The sequence below is a fragment of the Zeus faber genome (assembly GCF_960531495.2).
Source record: "Zeus faber genome assembly, chromosome: 8".
NCBI lineage: Eukaryota > Metazoa > Chordata > Actinopteri > Zeiformes > Zeidae > Zeus > Zeus faber.
In genome coordinates, this window is record NC_137195.1 from 24,668,507 (window position 1) to 24,683,045 (window position 14,539).

A 14,539-nucleotide genomic window follows, 5' to 3' on the forward strand; every position below is an offset into this window, starting at 1 on the left:
TTTATTTTTTTATCATTTTCTTTCTTTCTTTTCTTTATGTGTTTCTTTGTTTTTGCTCTTAATTTATTTATTTTCTTTTTTCGTTTTTTTCCGTTTTCTTTTTTCTTTGTTTTCTCTCCTTCTTTAATTTCTTTATTTCATTGTTCTTTCTATTTCAGATGCTTCCTTCATTTATCTCTTTATGCCTTCTTTCTTTATTTTTTTTTGATTTCATTGTTCCTTCTTTCCTTCTCTTTATTTTTTTTATTTTTGCCTCCTTTCATTCATTCTTTCTTTCTTTCTTTCTGTGTTTGTTTCATTTTTCTTTCTTCCTCTCATTCCTTTCTTTCTTTCTTTCACCAATCCCCTCTTCTGTCATTCACACACACACACACACACACACACACACACACACACAGCGTTTTTTACTCATCGTTTATCATCCTCCTCTCACTCTGTTCCTTGGTGGCCTCCAGCTCCAGCCCCAGTCCGTGTGTGTTTCCACATGGTGACAAACCAGAAGATGCAATTATGCAAGAATGTGTGTGTGTGTATGTGTGTGTGTATGTGTGTGCGTGTGTGTGTGTGTGCGTGTGCGTGAGTTCTTTTATGTTCTGTTATTAACAACTGCAAATTGCATTTCCTCTACTTATTGCTTTTAGAATTTCGGTGTTTGATGCAAGTTTAATGTATGAGTTGATGCTTATAAATGATGCTTATTTCATCACATTAACTAAGTAAATAATGAATTCAGTTGTCAATCTAATTTATGTATTTTCATGGTGATCTTTTATCACGGACTCAATAACAACACATTACCAAAGCATGTGCCAATGTGTCATGTAAATTAAGACATCAATAACATTTGTACTGTACCATCTATTTACTGTATCATGAATTATAGGGCCGTAGTTAAATATAGGGCCGTGATTTGGCAAGAATCAAATGATAATATGGATCAGTGTGTGACATTTAGCTATTGTACTTAATATGTTGAGATGTCTTCAAAAACCAGTCAACAATAAGATGCAATACAATAACAGATACATGATGTTATGACAATAACACTCTGTTACAACACAGTGTAATACTTATTTAATTGAATTAGGTGGAGGCTTAGGAGAGCCTGAAAACTACACAATCAACTATGATAATATTTATCCTCTGTAAAGTAGATATTAATGCTGTTATGTTTAATTACTATTGTTTAATTAATACCCTATCCCTAAGTAGTAAACTCCTGTTAACCCTATCCCTAAGTAGCAGGAAACTATGGCCTGAGTGATTTGCTTAGGCAATGCAGGAATTCATTGATGTCCTAGTAAAGCATTCGATGAATATTAGCAAATGCATAAACTGATATTCATTAATTAAATCTCATTACAAAGCATCACTGACTATTGACTTTTTATAATTGTGTCTTGATTGGTTGTTAATTTGTTGTTAAGTCGGACTGAGGAACGCGCTGATCTGGTGAGTGTAGTTTGACACGGTGACCGCTGGATGATAAGGCTCTGTAAACAAGTGTGTGTGTGTGTGTGTGTGTGTGTGTGTGTGTGTGTGTGTGTGTGTGTGTGTGCGTGTGTGTGCGTGTGTATGTTCTGGAAACTCACGGCTTGGCTCTTTTCAGACCGTCTTTGTACTGTCAATAGCGCAGTGAAAATCAAGTCACCAGGACCTGGAGTTTTCGAGGACCAGAGGGATCCCCTTGTTACGTTTTCCTTCTCTCTTTTGTTTGTTTCTTCTGCTTTAGAGGACGATGAGGAAAAGACTCGCGGCCAGAGCTCTGCTGGTTTATGTTTTCGTCACTGGGTTGACGTACGCGAGTGCCGGCACAGAAGTCTGTACCAACAGTATGATACCTGGAGACAAAGGTAAGACCCATCAGGCTGCTGCGGGGCTTCCTGCCTGTGTGCATGCAATGTCCAAGGTTTTCAAGGGCATTTTAAAACCCCAAAGCCTTGAAAAGAAGCTGAATTTTGCGAAATCAATCAATTCAGTGTCCTAGTACTAGTATCTATTATTTCGTTTTTATTGCAAAGACAAGGAAATCCCGCCACACTGTACTTCAGTAAAGTTCAGTAAACACCACTGTTATGTTCTTAAGAACTTGTTCAGGGGTTGGTGTACTGTATATTTTAATTTTTATTTTGTAGGTCTCTTAGGTCTTGTACATTGCCTTACTTTCTGTGATTATTTTTTTGTAAATGTTTGGGTGTATTGCGTGTTGACATTTTCTACTTTTTCTCGGTTCATGTTGAGGTTTTTTGCATATTCTTTTTTTTTTTTTTTTTTTTTTTTTTTTTTTTTTACTCATTTTTGCATATTCTTTATTCTTTTTATTTTCTTATTATTGCCTATTGTTGCAATTTCCCTCCGGGGATGAATAAAGTATCTATCTATCTATCTATCTATCTATCTATCTATCTATCTATCTGTCTGTCTGTCCATTTACTCGTGTACATTCCTAGAAATAATGTATGTGGATGTTCTACTTCAACATGGACTGTGAAGTTGCTGTTTTTTTGACTGGTATATTTCAGTGTTTTGGGGGGATTTAACAACTCATATAGCCTATGCAAGTCTGTTTGACTGTGTTTGACCAAAATGTATTTACAGCCATACTATACGCTGATGACGGCAATGTATAGGGAACGCTGGATTCTGAGCATGTCAGAACAATGTAATTGTGGCCCCGTTTCATTGTGGCTAGAGTCTACTGTCCATGTTCTTCACGCCCGATTGCGAACGTTACGTCAATGCAGCAAATTGAAGTGAACAGTGTGAAGAGAAACAAACTTGGGATGGAAAAATCCATTCGACACGCAGCGGAGTCGGGGGAAACCACCCATGGCGCTTCGGAGGCTTTAGAGAGTGGATGAAAAAGGCACCAAGCATGTAATATCCTGTTGTTTATGAGCTAGCGGTCTCCTAACACGCCGGCTCTGTTTGGGAGGGACACACCCCCCTTTACAGCGTTACGTTTTCCTCTTTTCTCTGTTTTATGGCGCCCAGTAGCTCGTTCCTGCGAAAGCCCCCGCCCCCTACTCCCCAATCAGACAGCCATAAGTACCTCAAGTCAACAGACAGATCCAATTAACACCAAAATCTGCTTGTTTTTTGTTTTTTTTGAAGGGGAAAAAGGACCTAGACTTTGATTGTTCAAATAAAGTAAAAAAAAATAATGATGATGATAATAATAAAATGCTGGAAAGTCTTGTTAAATGTTAAAACTTTAGGTGTGAAAAATATAAAACACTACCTCTGCCATCCCCCTATTTTTATGGCGCTTTCTTTTTCATACCAAATGATAGATAGATAGATAGATAGATAGATAGATAGATAGATAGATACTTTATTCATCCCTGGAGGGAAATTGCAGTGTTTACAGCAGCATACAAAACAATAGGCAGTAATAAGAAAATAAAAAGAATAAAGAATATGCAAATGAGTAACAAAAAAAATGAAAAAAATGAAAAAAAAAATGAATATGCAATAAACTTTAACATGGACCAAGAAAAAGTAGAAAATGTCAACACACAATACACCCAAAGTCTTGTTAAATGTTAAAACTTTAAGTGTGAAAAATATAAAACACTACCTCTGCCATCCACCTATTTTTAGATAGATAGATAGATAGATAGATGGATATATAGATAGATACTTCACCCATTGCCGGAGGGAAATTGCAGCTCATATAAAAAAAAAAGGACAATAATAATAAAGTTTATTTGGGAAAAAAAACAAGGAAATTGCTGAAAACATTGGATCTAAGAATTAACAATGGACAACAAAAAGAAACCAAAACATTAACAGTTGACAATAAAAAATTGCCAATATTCAATAACTTAATGGTAAACCATAAACAATAAACATAAACCCCAAAAAAGATATGGAATGATGTAAAATGCAAAATAAAAGAAATTACTTTTGTTTACCTCACAAACGACCTTGTGCGGGAATACAACCGCAGTGACATCACGCGGTCAACGCTTGTTGCATATAGTCGCTCCCACTGTCACGGTGTGTATTTGAACAGCTGCTGCGGGGCTCGACAGATTATTTATACAAGACTCATCCCAGACAGTTCCGACTGCTGGGGTACTGTTTCTGCACATATGTGTGCGTGTGTGTGTGTGTGTGTGTGTGTGTGTGCATATATGGTTTAAAATGACAAAATACAGGAGAATCAAGTGGAAATTAATTGCCGTCAGTCGGAAATGGTCTTTTGGAAGCAAATCTGAAAAAGACCACAAATCCAAACGCCGGCTCAGCCCTCAAGGCCCTGAAACTCATTCAGAGCAAGTACTCATCAAGATTCATCAATGAAACTACTGTGATGCATGGTTTCTATTTGAGTCAGATACCTGTTGACTTTTCTGGACCTTTTTGCTCTCTGCTGGAAGACCAGCATGTTATATGAGAATGTCAATGTCAGTGTTCACCTGCTGGCGCATACTCTAAAGGAATGGAAAGTAATGGATCCAGAAAGTGTCCCGCTGGTGTAAATTCAGGAAATAATATCATGCAGTCTTCGAATTCAAGCAGACTTATCCTTTGAACAGACCAGCCCTAGCAGATGTGCAATAATACAGCTTGTCCTACTACTACTACTGCTAGTACCAATACTTACTTGTCCGAGTTATTGTCCTATTGACTCTAGGAGATCAAGGGGAGGTTGGAGATGGTGGAGAGGAGGGGAAGCTGGGGAAGACGGGACCGCCGGGATCTCAAGGTACCAAACGTTCCGCTTCTTCCCTATCGCCTGTTGTTTTCATTGATTTTATCCATTTGTTCATTTTGGTGTCCAGCGCGCAGACACTGATCATCAACAAATCCCCGAGGTTCTTTCTGTCGAATATTATTCGAATGCCATCATTGGGGCCTTGGGAACGGCAAATTACAAGTCCAATACCTCATTGCGCAGGTTGTTTTTTTCTCGTTGCGAAGAATCCAACCTTGAAGAACGAAGGTGCAGCTGTGGAAAGCGATCTCTACATATTTCTGCAGTGAAAAGCGCCCCGGTTTCGCTGGCGTTTCAGACAGAGAGGCGGCCACGCACGTCTGCGTTTCCGCAGAGTGAGCAGACATGTTAATTGCCGCTGAGGACTAAGGTCTTGCCCTGCAATTGGTTCTCCAACCGGGGCTGGAAGACTCGGCTAGCCCAAAGGGATCGGGCGTACCGTGTAACGTACACAGATGTGTGTATAAACACACACATACTGTACATGTCGGCACGCAGAGATACATGTATATGCAGTACAGTAGAAACATGGAAACAAGTTGTATATAAGACAGGTTAAAACGCATGGAGACAACTGGACGCTGGAAAGCTGCCGTTGGCACTTGGATGCCCCTTTCCCCTCGGACGGATGCGTACCCACCTGCGTATGAGAGACAAATGCCAGGATGGCTTGAGTCATTTCCAATGGGTGAAAAAAAAAAATCCCGACATAAATCAAAGCCCATGACCAAACATCTGCCTCTGCGCTTCAACTTTTCACCTCGGAGGCAACTTTTCAGCAGCGCGGCCGAAGCTCGTCATTATGGTTTGAGCTTTGTGTACGTTCGCAGTGAGAGCGACCTGTGATGGGTTTCCGCCGTATGATGTCAGAGCGTCACGCGTGTATTCCCCGCTGTCCGAATTTAGCCTTTTCTTTGGACAGGAAATGACCAGTGCTCGTCCTTCTCCGGAGGTGTTTCGATCCCAAGCAACAGTTGGACGCTTTCACAGAGAGACGGTTGGCATCGAGCGGTCTGTTCTTTCAATGTAGCTTTAGTAGTTAGACAACATTTGTCATGTGTGCAACAAGGTGTTGTTAGTTTTGCTCAAAGGTGCAGGTAAGGTTCGAGGTGTTGGTAGCCCTTACATACAGGATTTTAAGAGCAGTTCTGATGTGTTGTGGAGGGAGCAGAGGAATAAGGCACATGACAATGATAATGTGTTTATTTCGGCCAATTACATTTCCAGACAATTTCTGACAATTTGCATAAAAAAAAAAAAAAAAAAGCTTAAGAGTCTGAAAATAAATAACCAAAAATATACAAAAATAGCCAAATATGCAAAGAACATAGTCAAACCACAGCAACAAAAAGATAATGGATGAAAATATACAGGATTTACAAAAGGTGATTGTATACAAACAGTACATTATTGTTTCTCTCCCTGAAAATTACGTTGGGATTCTCTCAGAGGTGAGCGTTTATCAACATTCCTGGAGCTTTGTTTAAAATGTGCCAAGGGCTATCTGATTAGGATGATAGATGACCGATCGGACGTTTACCTTCTTTTTTCCCCTCCTCCAGCAGCTGGAGGATCCAGATGTTATTCCAGTTAGAAGCTGGCCCGGCCATTATAAAGAGCACGGGCCTTATCTCTGGAAGGTTAGATAGGCGGTTAAACTGACAACCACGCTCATGGGAAAATCGTATCAATCACTTTCTAGCGCCTCGGAGATAAGGGGAAATAAAGAGGGAGAAGAGGAGGAGGCAAGGAGGGAAGAAGGGACCATAACACACCCCGGTTCAGCATAGAGAGAGAAAAACTGGGAGTTATTTTCCCATATTTTTCTATATGAGCTCAGTTTGTCCAAATATTTGGTTTCTGAGGTTGCTTCTCAGGTGTCGACGGAGAAAATTACGTTATTATTGCACACAAGAAAATGCTCATATTACCCACATGCAATATGGAAGGCCTCACCCATATCCATGCCACCCTCACACCTCAAACTGCTCATTCCTCACAAATCAGCGAGTTGAAAGAGCAGGAAATGGGAAATTGTGGTCATTTAGGTTTATTGAATCCTGGTGTGTGTGTGTGTGTGTGTGTGTGTGTGTGTGTGTGTGTGTGTGTGCATGCGTGTGTGTGTGTGTGTGTGAGCGAGTGCGTGTGCACTTTCATAAGATCCCCTCATGAAGGCAACTCTGTGACTACAGCGGGTCACTTAATATTTTGACTGCTGTCTGCTTGCTGTCGAATGATCATCCCGGGGAAATACTCCTTGAGGATATTGGCAGAAAGCTGACGTCTTACCAGTCATTTTTCCCACAATGTGGGTCGTCACATATTCACAGACAGACAGACAGACAGACAGACAGACAGACGGACAGACAATACAAAATTAAGTATTAAATATTTAAAAAATGGGCAAAATGGTAATAATGATAGTTGGAAAAAAAAAGACAATTAACAACAAACATTAACCTGACAATAAATAAAAAAACAAATAAAATAAACCAAAACAGCTTGAATAATCAAAACAAATCAAGTGAGTGAATGTCTTCATATTGTAATCAATCACTCTATCAGATGTGGCTTAGAAAAATAATATAAGTACACGTCTGTTACTGTATCAATGGACCATTTTAAAGCTTCATTGGTAACAGCTACTTATGACAATAATGCTTCTAATGCCTGTTAAATTATAAATAAATGTATGCCAGGCTCGAGGGTTTGTTGTAGATGATATAAAATGGATTTTGGAGACAAAATACAATTTATAAGTAACCGTCCTGTACCAAGTGTTGTAGCTTGAAACCAGGAAAATATTGAGATTTAAAAAATCTTTTATTCTTGTTTTTTTTCCCGTATTTATTATTGTCTTTGCCCCCCCATCCCCAGGGCTGCCAGGGGAGAGGGGCCTCAAGGGAGAGGTGGGACGTGTTGGCAAAATGGGGCGCATGGGAGACGAAGGTATCTGTCTGTCTGTCTGTCTGTCTGTCTCTCTGTCTGTCTGTCTGTCTCGTCATCCATTTATGGCTATCATGTGAAATTCCAAATAAGAAGCATCGAACCATTAACAAAGAAAGTCTTTATTAGGTTGTCAATTAATTGCATTTTGGAAAACATAATTTATTTTCAACCAATGGAGCTTAATGTTTGGAGTGATACATTTAAAACAACAACGAAAATGCCACAATTTTTTTTTAATCGTTAGTTATATTCTAGTGAGGGCTTGTATTTCCAAACAGATTTTTTTGTTAAGGAAAAACGAGAATGTTTGGCGAACTTTCCACGTATCTTGCATTACCCATTGTGATTGTGATTCAACTTGCCAGCATATTTTCTCTGTTTTGTTTGTGAGGCTTTTCCGGGAGCTTCTTTTTTCCAGGCTCCAATCTTTAGATTCTGCTCTCCTCTCCAACAACCTACAACCAAATATTCAAGTAGAAGTAGAAGAACCATTCCCTTCATAAATGTGGTCGTTAAAATGGGAAGATTCTCAGAAAAATGAGAACCTTGATAAACGTAGGTCCTGTGTTTTCGGGCCAAAAATGCCTCAAACCAGGCATCAATTAATAAAGGCGCATGAGTTTCCGCATATTGTTACATATTTTCTCGTTTTTCTGCTTTTTCATTGTGATCCACGCAGGGCTTTGCGTTGGCGTCCACAGAAAAGAATAAGAGGCTTCGTTAAAAGATCAAATCATAAAGAAATATGACTAAAGACTGAGTTCTTATGAATAATAAAAATAAAATAAAACAACAACCTAAGCCACTGAGATGGCCATTATTTCCATTTCAGAATTTTATTTTAAGTCGTTACGGGCAACTGCAGTGGTATTTGTGGTGATATTTGGAGCTTTAATAATTCAAACACTGCAGAGAGAAAAAACTTTAATAGCTCAACCTCTTGACCCTTTCGAGGGAAATACTAAATAATGTGAAGCTGCGAAATAATGTCCAAAATCAAAACCAGCTGGATAGTCAAACAGAGACATTTTAACATTTGCACACAACATAGACTTGATTATAATGATGGATCTTGGTTGTTTTATGAATTTGAATCTGAGAGAATTTACTCATCAAGCTCAACTTTATTACAGGGAAACCGAGCTACAGTACTTCAACATTTTACCTTTCTTCCTCAAACTACAACAACAACAAAAAAAAAACAAAAAAAAAACCCGCTGTTAATATTTGTATTTCAGCCCACTTCCCCTAAATGTGCAACTGCCATCCTGGGAGCTGAACCTCTCCGGCGACGCTGCTGATACGCTGCGTCGAACAATAATTACCTCCCCCCTCCTACTTTGATTCTGCTGTCATCTCGTGGCCGTATGTTGCTACTGCATAAAACTCCCATTCGATTAGCCCACTGGGAATGATTCTGCTTTGGGAAACAAAGCCGCTGGAAAGGAAAGACACGCGAGGATGGAAATGAGCTTTGCTAATGGCCTTGAAACGCCTGTTGCTGATAGTTTTCGGCCAAAAAGGCCAGTCTTACTGATTTACAGTTACATTTAGTCATTTAGCAGACGCTTTTATCCAAAGCGACTTACAAGGGAGAATAACATTCAAGCTACATTGCGACAGAGATTAGTGTAACAACAACATTGGTGTAACAATAAATACTGCAAGGTGGTGCTAAGTAATTGTAGGTTAGGACAGGAGGTACTCACTGAAGAGCTGGGTCTTCAAGTGCTTCTTAAAGACAGAGAGGGAGGCCCCCGCTCTGGTCATTTTTGGCAGCTCGTTCCACCAACGTGGAACTACAAATGAGAATAGCCTGGATTGCCGTGGCTGTATGGCCGGCAGAGCCAGGCGACGCTCATTTGACGAGCGCAGCATCCGGGGGGCAACATGTGCTCTTACAAGAGCATTTAAGTAGGCGGGAGCATTCCCAGCAATCACTCTGTACGCCAGCACAAGAGACTTGAACTTGATGCGGGCGGCTACAGGTAACCAGTGGAGCTCCATGAGCAGCGGAGTGACATGTGCCCTCTTTGGCTGCTTGAACACCAGTCGCGCCGCCGCATTCTGTATCATCTGTAGTGGCTTCACCGCACAGGCCGGCAAGCCTGTTAAGAGGGCGTTGCAGTAGTCGAGACGGGACATCACCAAGGTTTGTACCAGCAGTTGAGTGGCATATTGGGTCAGGTACGGCCTGACTTTTCGGATGTTGAGTAGTGCGAAGCGGCAGGACCGGGAGACGGCGGCAACATGGTCCGAGAATGTCAGTTGGTCATCAATAATGACACCAAGATTCCTTGCAGCCTTGGTAGGAACAAGAGATAGAGAGTCGATTTTAATATCAATGTTGTGATAAATACCTTGTTTGGCCGGGAAGACCAGCAGTTCCGTTTTCGCCAGATTTAGTTGAAGATGATAATCCTTCATCCATGTGGATATGTCAGCGAGACAATCCGAGATCCGCGTCGAGACAGTAGGGTCGTCGGGCGGGAAGGACAGATAGAGTTGAGTATCATCCGCATAGCAGTGATATGAAAAGCCATGTGAGCGGATGATCGGGCCCAGTGAGGTGGTGTATATGGCAAAGAGGAGGGGTCCTAGCACCGAGCCTTGGGGCACCCCTGTGGTGAGGTTGTGAGGCACAGACAGCTGGCCTCGCCATGTCACTGATGCAACCTTTAAGAGGGGTCGGGGTAGGGGGGGGCCCCCCCGAATTCCACTCAATGTGGATGAACTTGATCGAATGGTTGTTGCACTTGAGGACTTTAGGCTTTTACAGCTTGAAAGGCCCCACGTGGAGTTGTGGGTCGTGGTTTGTGAATGGAATAAGATGGGACTGTGCTTTGCTGGAGCCTCCTGAAGCAATTCAACACCTCAAGCGCACACGGGGGTTCTAAACTTCTCCAATATAGAAGTCAATTATCAATACATGAGTACCCCAATTATCCATTTTTCTAGCCGTTCGAGGAGCAGGGAGGGGGCAGGTTGCACGTGTGTAAATTCACGAGTCGATTGATTGTAGTTGTTGTGTTCTAGGTGCAATTGGTGACAGTGGTTTTGCTGGGCCACCCGGACCACGAGGAAATCCAGGTGAGTGTTTACCTGCCGCCTTAGTAATCAGTGGTTGATTTACTATGTCAGTTCCTCCGCTGAAACGCTGCATTGTGTTGCGCCGTTTCTACACTTTACAATGCGTATGTACATCGTAAGACGAGTGTTTCTCTATAAACTGTCAAGGTGGACATGCCTGTAGCCAAGTGAATAAATTGAGCGGCACTAAGTTGCATGTTTTGTGCATATGCCCCAGCCTGCCTGAGCTTCATTGGTTCCACATCTTGCGCGACGTAAGAAAACTAGCAGTGAGCGTGTACCCCGGACAGCATTCACTGTTTCTAGCGTGAAGTCAGGACTGAAGGACACATCGCAACTTGCATTCGATGTGTTTTTCCAAACGTCCGTTGAGGATCATCAGCTCGTTCTATCTCAACACAAAAAAAACCCCAAAAAAACAACAAAAACAAAAACAAAAACAAAAACATAAAAAATAAAAAGCTTGACCCCGACGTGATTTGAACACGCAACCTTCTGATCTGGAGTCAGACGCGCTACCGTTGCGCCACGAGGTCTTATTGGTCAGTGCGTTAATATCAATGACAGAAAAACCGTTACACACAGAAATAATAGCAATATATACATATATGTATATATGTGTGTGTATATATATATATATATATGTGTGTATATATATGTGTGTGTGTGTGTGTGTGTGTATGTATATATATATATATATATATATATATATATATATATATATATATATATATATATATATATACACACACACACACATATATTCACTCACACACACATATATAACTCTTAATCCATTAAAAGTATAATTTAAAATATGTTTAACTTTTTATTTATTTCGTGTCCAAGATCGACATTTCATTGCATTAGGTATGAAAGTACGTATATGTGTGTGACAAATAAACCTCTTGAATCACCTCGGTAGGCGCAACGTGCGACTGTGGCAGGTACAGGAAGGTGGTCGGACACCTGGACGCCACCGTAGGCAAACTGGGAAATGCTGTCAAGTTTGTAAAGAATGGTAAGTGAGGTCCCACATGTCTGGTACTATGTTGTAATCATGGGAAGATTAAGAGGTTTATATATATATATATATATATATATATACAATTTATATATATATATAGGAAACAATTGGCCTGGTGTTTTTGTTGACAGTGGAAGTTTGCAGCGCGCTGTTTACGACCAGCCAACGTTTTCTGTCTGTAAGAATCCGTCTCTCAATATTGGTTTTCTTGTCATATCTTGTTTTGTCCGTTCCAGTAAAGTTACATTTTGGTTTGATTTAAAATGGTTCCCCCCTCCTCGTGGACCTTTCTTCATAGTTAAGCCTAGACTAGTATCTGGTAAATAACAGCAACAAAAAATTAAAAATAAATAAAAGCTGTGCCTATCTCAAATAGGGTAGAAAAAATTTAAAAAACAACTTTTCTGTTTATTCCAGGTTCAACTCATCCTGGAAAACCGCGAGGGCCCCGCATAATGGCCGTCGCATGAATCTGGGTTTCACGTCACAAAAAAATACAGTATATGGGAGTGGTCGTTTTTTTTTTGGACATTTACCATTTCCATGAATGAGCGTTTAAAATTTCCTTTATGTAGGGTTTGCAAAGTGAGGGGAAAACATTATTCCAATTTACTAATATAAAAACAGATGTATTTATAGTGAATAGGGTGACATTAAATAATAAAACTCACTTGACTGACTTCAACTTCGGGTTGTAGTGTTGGACCAAAGCTTTGCATTAGTTGGAAAATTTGAACGCATCCCAGAGCCTCGATCGGAAACGCCGCACCATGTGGAGCAGGCCTTCCAGTTTGCCGTCGTCGTTTGTCGGATTCGGTGTGAAGCAAGCGTTTCAAACGTTTTACCGTCATGATTGTTATAGATGCACAGGACAAAATCACCTGTGGGCTCAATTACTTCAGTCCAAAAACTCTCCTTTGCCTTGACCTGTGCTGTGCAGTCATCCTGGGGCTGAGGGAAACAGAGGAGCGCTACTACCTGCTGGTGAAGGAGCCCAGGCGGTTCAGGGAGGCTCTGATGAACTGCAAGCTGAGAGGAGGCGTCCTGGCCATGCCCCAGACCAGAGACACCAACCGCCTGCTGGCAGACTACGTCAGCCACGCCGGTCTACCTGGGATCTATATCGGTTTACAGGCGCAGGACATGGGCGCGGTAAGTGCATTTTGTACCAACCTGGTCTCACGTTATTTTCGTGCTCATAGTCACAAAAATGACATGGAATGGGTTGAATCGTGTCCCGGAGCATGATTGTTCGACTTTTTTTTTCCGCTACACAGAACTAAGTTTTAACCAATTCATTCGTTCATGGGGAGATTTTAGACTTTAGAGAGACTTTAGAAGTGGAGAGGGGATGGGGAAGGAGGCTGGGACAGATTAGTTAGTTAGTTCCTCCCGTTCCTTCTGGAACATTGGGCGACGAGTCCCCACCATTTGCTCCTTACCAGAATGGCTTCTTCTCGTCGTTCCCGTAACATGCTTTTTTTTTACGGGGTGAGGTTGTTAACCCCACGTCCAACCCCCAACCTGGAGGACCGGGTGCTGACTTACCCGTGTCACCAAGGCATTCTTGGCAGTGCTGACTTACCCGTGTCACAAAGGCATTATTATTATTACAGATACATACACTAAAACCGAAACTAACCTGACGTAAGTAAGCCACACTGGCCAATGGGGAAATTCCAAATTTCAGCAGGCATGCAACCGCTGACATTTATATATTGTATCTATGAATAAATTTCATACTGAGGGTATGACGACGTTTAAAAAATTAAGTTCAACCTTGAGAGGTTTCTGGGTGCAATTGCACTTTTACACCGCTGTCGTAAAATTCGGTCCGGTTTCCGAAAATAATTTACTATACCGGACAAATTTGAAGCTTATCGGCCACGTTTCAATAACAGTCCATGCTACAAATGTAAATATAATGTACACGTAGGTCCCAGCGCCCCCTGCACGGACCTCGCCACTTCAGCGAGCACTCAGTCCACGGCTCACCCAGAGCCCGAGGGATCAGGCCCCTGCAGGTACCAGATGTGCTCGGGGAAGAGAGTGAAACAAACCTTGCGGCACAATAAAAGTGAGGGCCAGCGTGTGGCGGCCGAGGTGCGGGTGCGTCCTCACTCTCGGGGAGGTGGAGCGGCTAAGTTTAGTATGAGCATTATTACCGGCCATTTTGACCGGCAAGTTTGGTAATTACTGGAGCCAAACACCAGGGAGGTGAAGTGCCGTCGAGCGTAAAAACGCTTTTCCGGCGGTCTCGTGCCCGAACACCAAAGTTAGGGGGGTGGTTGGGAATGAGAGAGGTGCCATTCTCCATATTACAAGTCAGTGTACCATAAAAAGGATTCTGAAGCTGTTATTTTAAGGTAAAAATGTTACATAGTGTTGCTTTTAAGAAATTTATAATCGAGGAAATATGGCCAATTTTGACAATTCCCCAAAATGTCTTGACCTCTTCTGATCTGAAATGTCAGGCTGGTGTGAAGGAGTACATTTTCGCAGACTCCACCCCCCTCCGTGGCTTCTCGGCATGGGCTCATCGGGAGGAGCTCGGTCCCACCGCTCCACCTGCTCCACCCTCCAACTCCACCTGCGTAGGGCTGCTCAGCACCGGGACCTGGACTGCCGCAGAGTGTGACGCCGCCATGTTCTATGTCTGCGAGTTCCCCAAGAGCAGCAGGAGAGGTGGAGGAGGAGGAGGAGGAAGAGGGGGAGGAGGAGGAGGAGGAGTGACCTCCGCTGGGGTGTAG

General features: G+C 41.8%; 1 protein-coding gene across 1 annotated transcript; it reads left to right on the top strand.

Annotated features, from left to right (window-relative positions):
• Positions 1–1,738: 1,738 nt before the first annotated feature.
• colec10 (collectin sub-family member 10 (C-type lectin)) lies at positions 1,739–14,539 on the top strand (the record flags this gene model as incomplete). The annotated part of the gene is made up of 6 exons (XM_080004863.1): positions 1,739–1,853; positions 4,643–4,714; positions 7,601–7,672; positions 11,688–11,783; positions 12,730–12,941; positions 14,264–14,539. 6 exons carry the CDS (start codon positions 1,739–1,741, stop codon positions 14,537–14,539), a joined length of 843 nt encoding a protein of 280 aa, XP_079860989.1.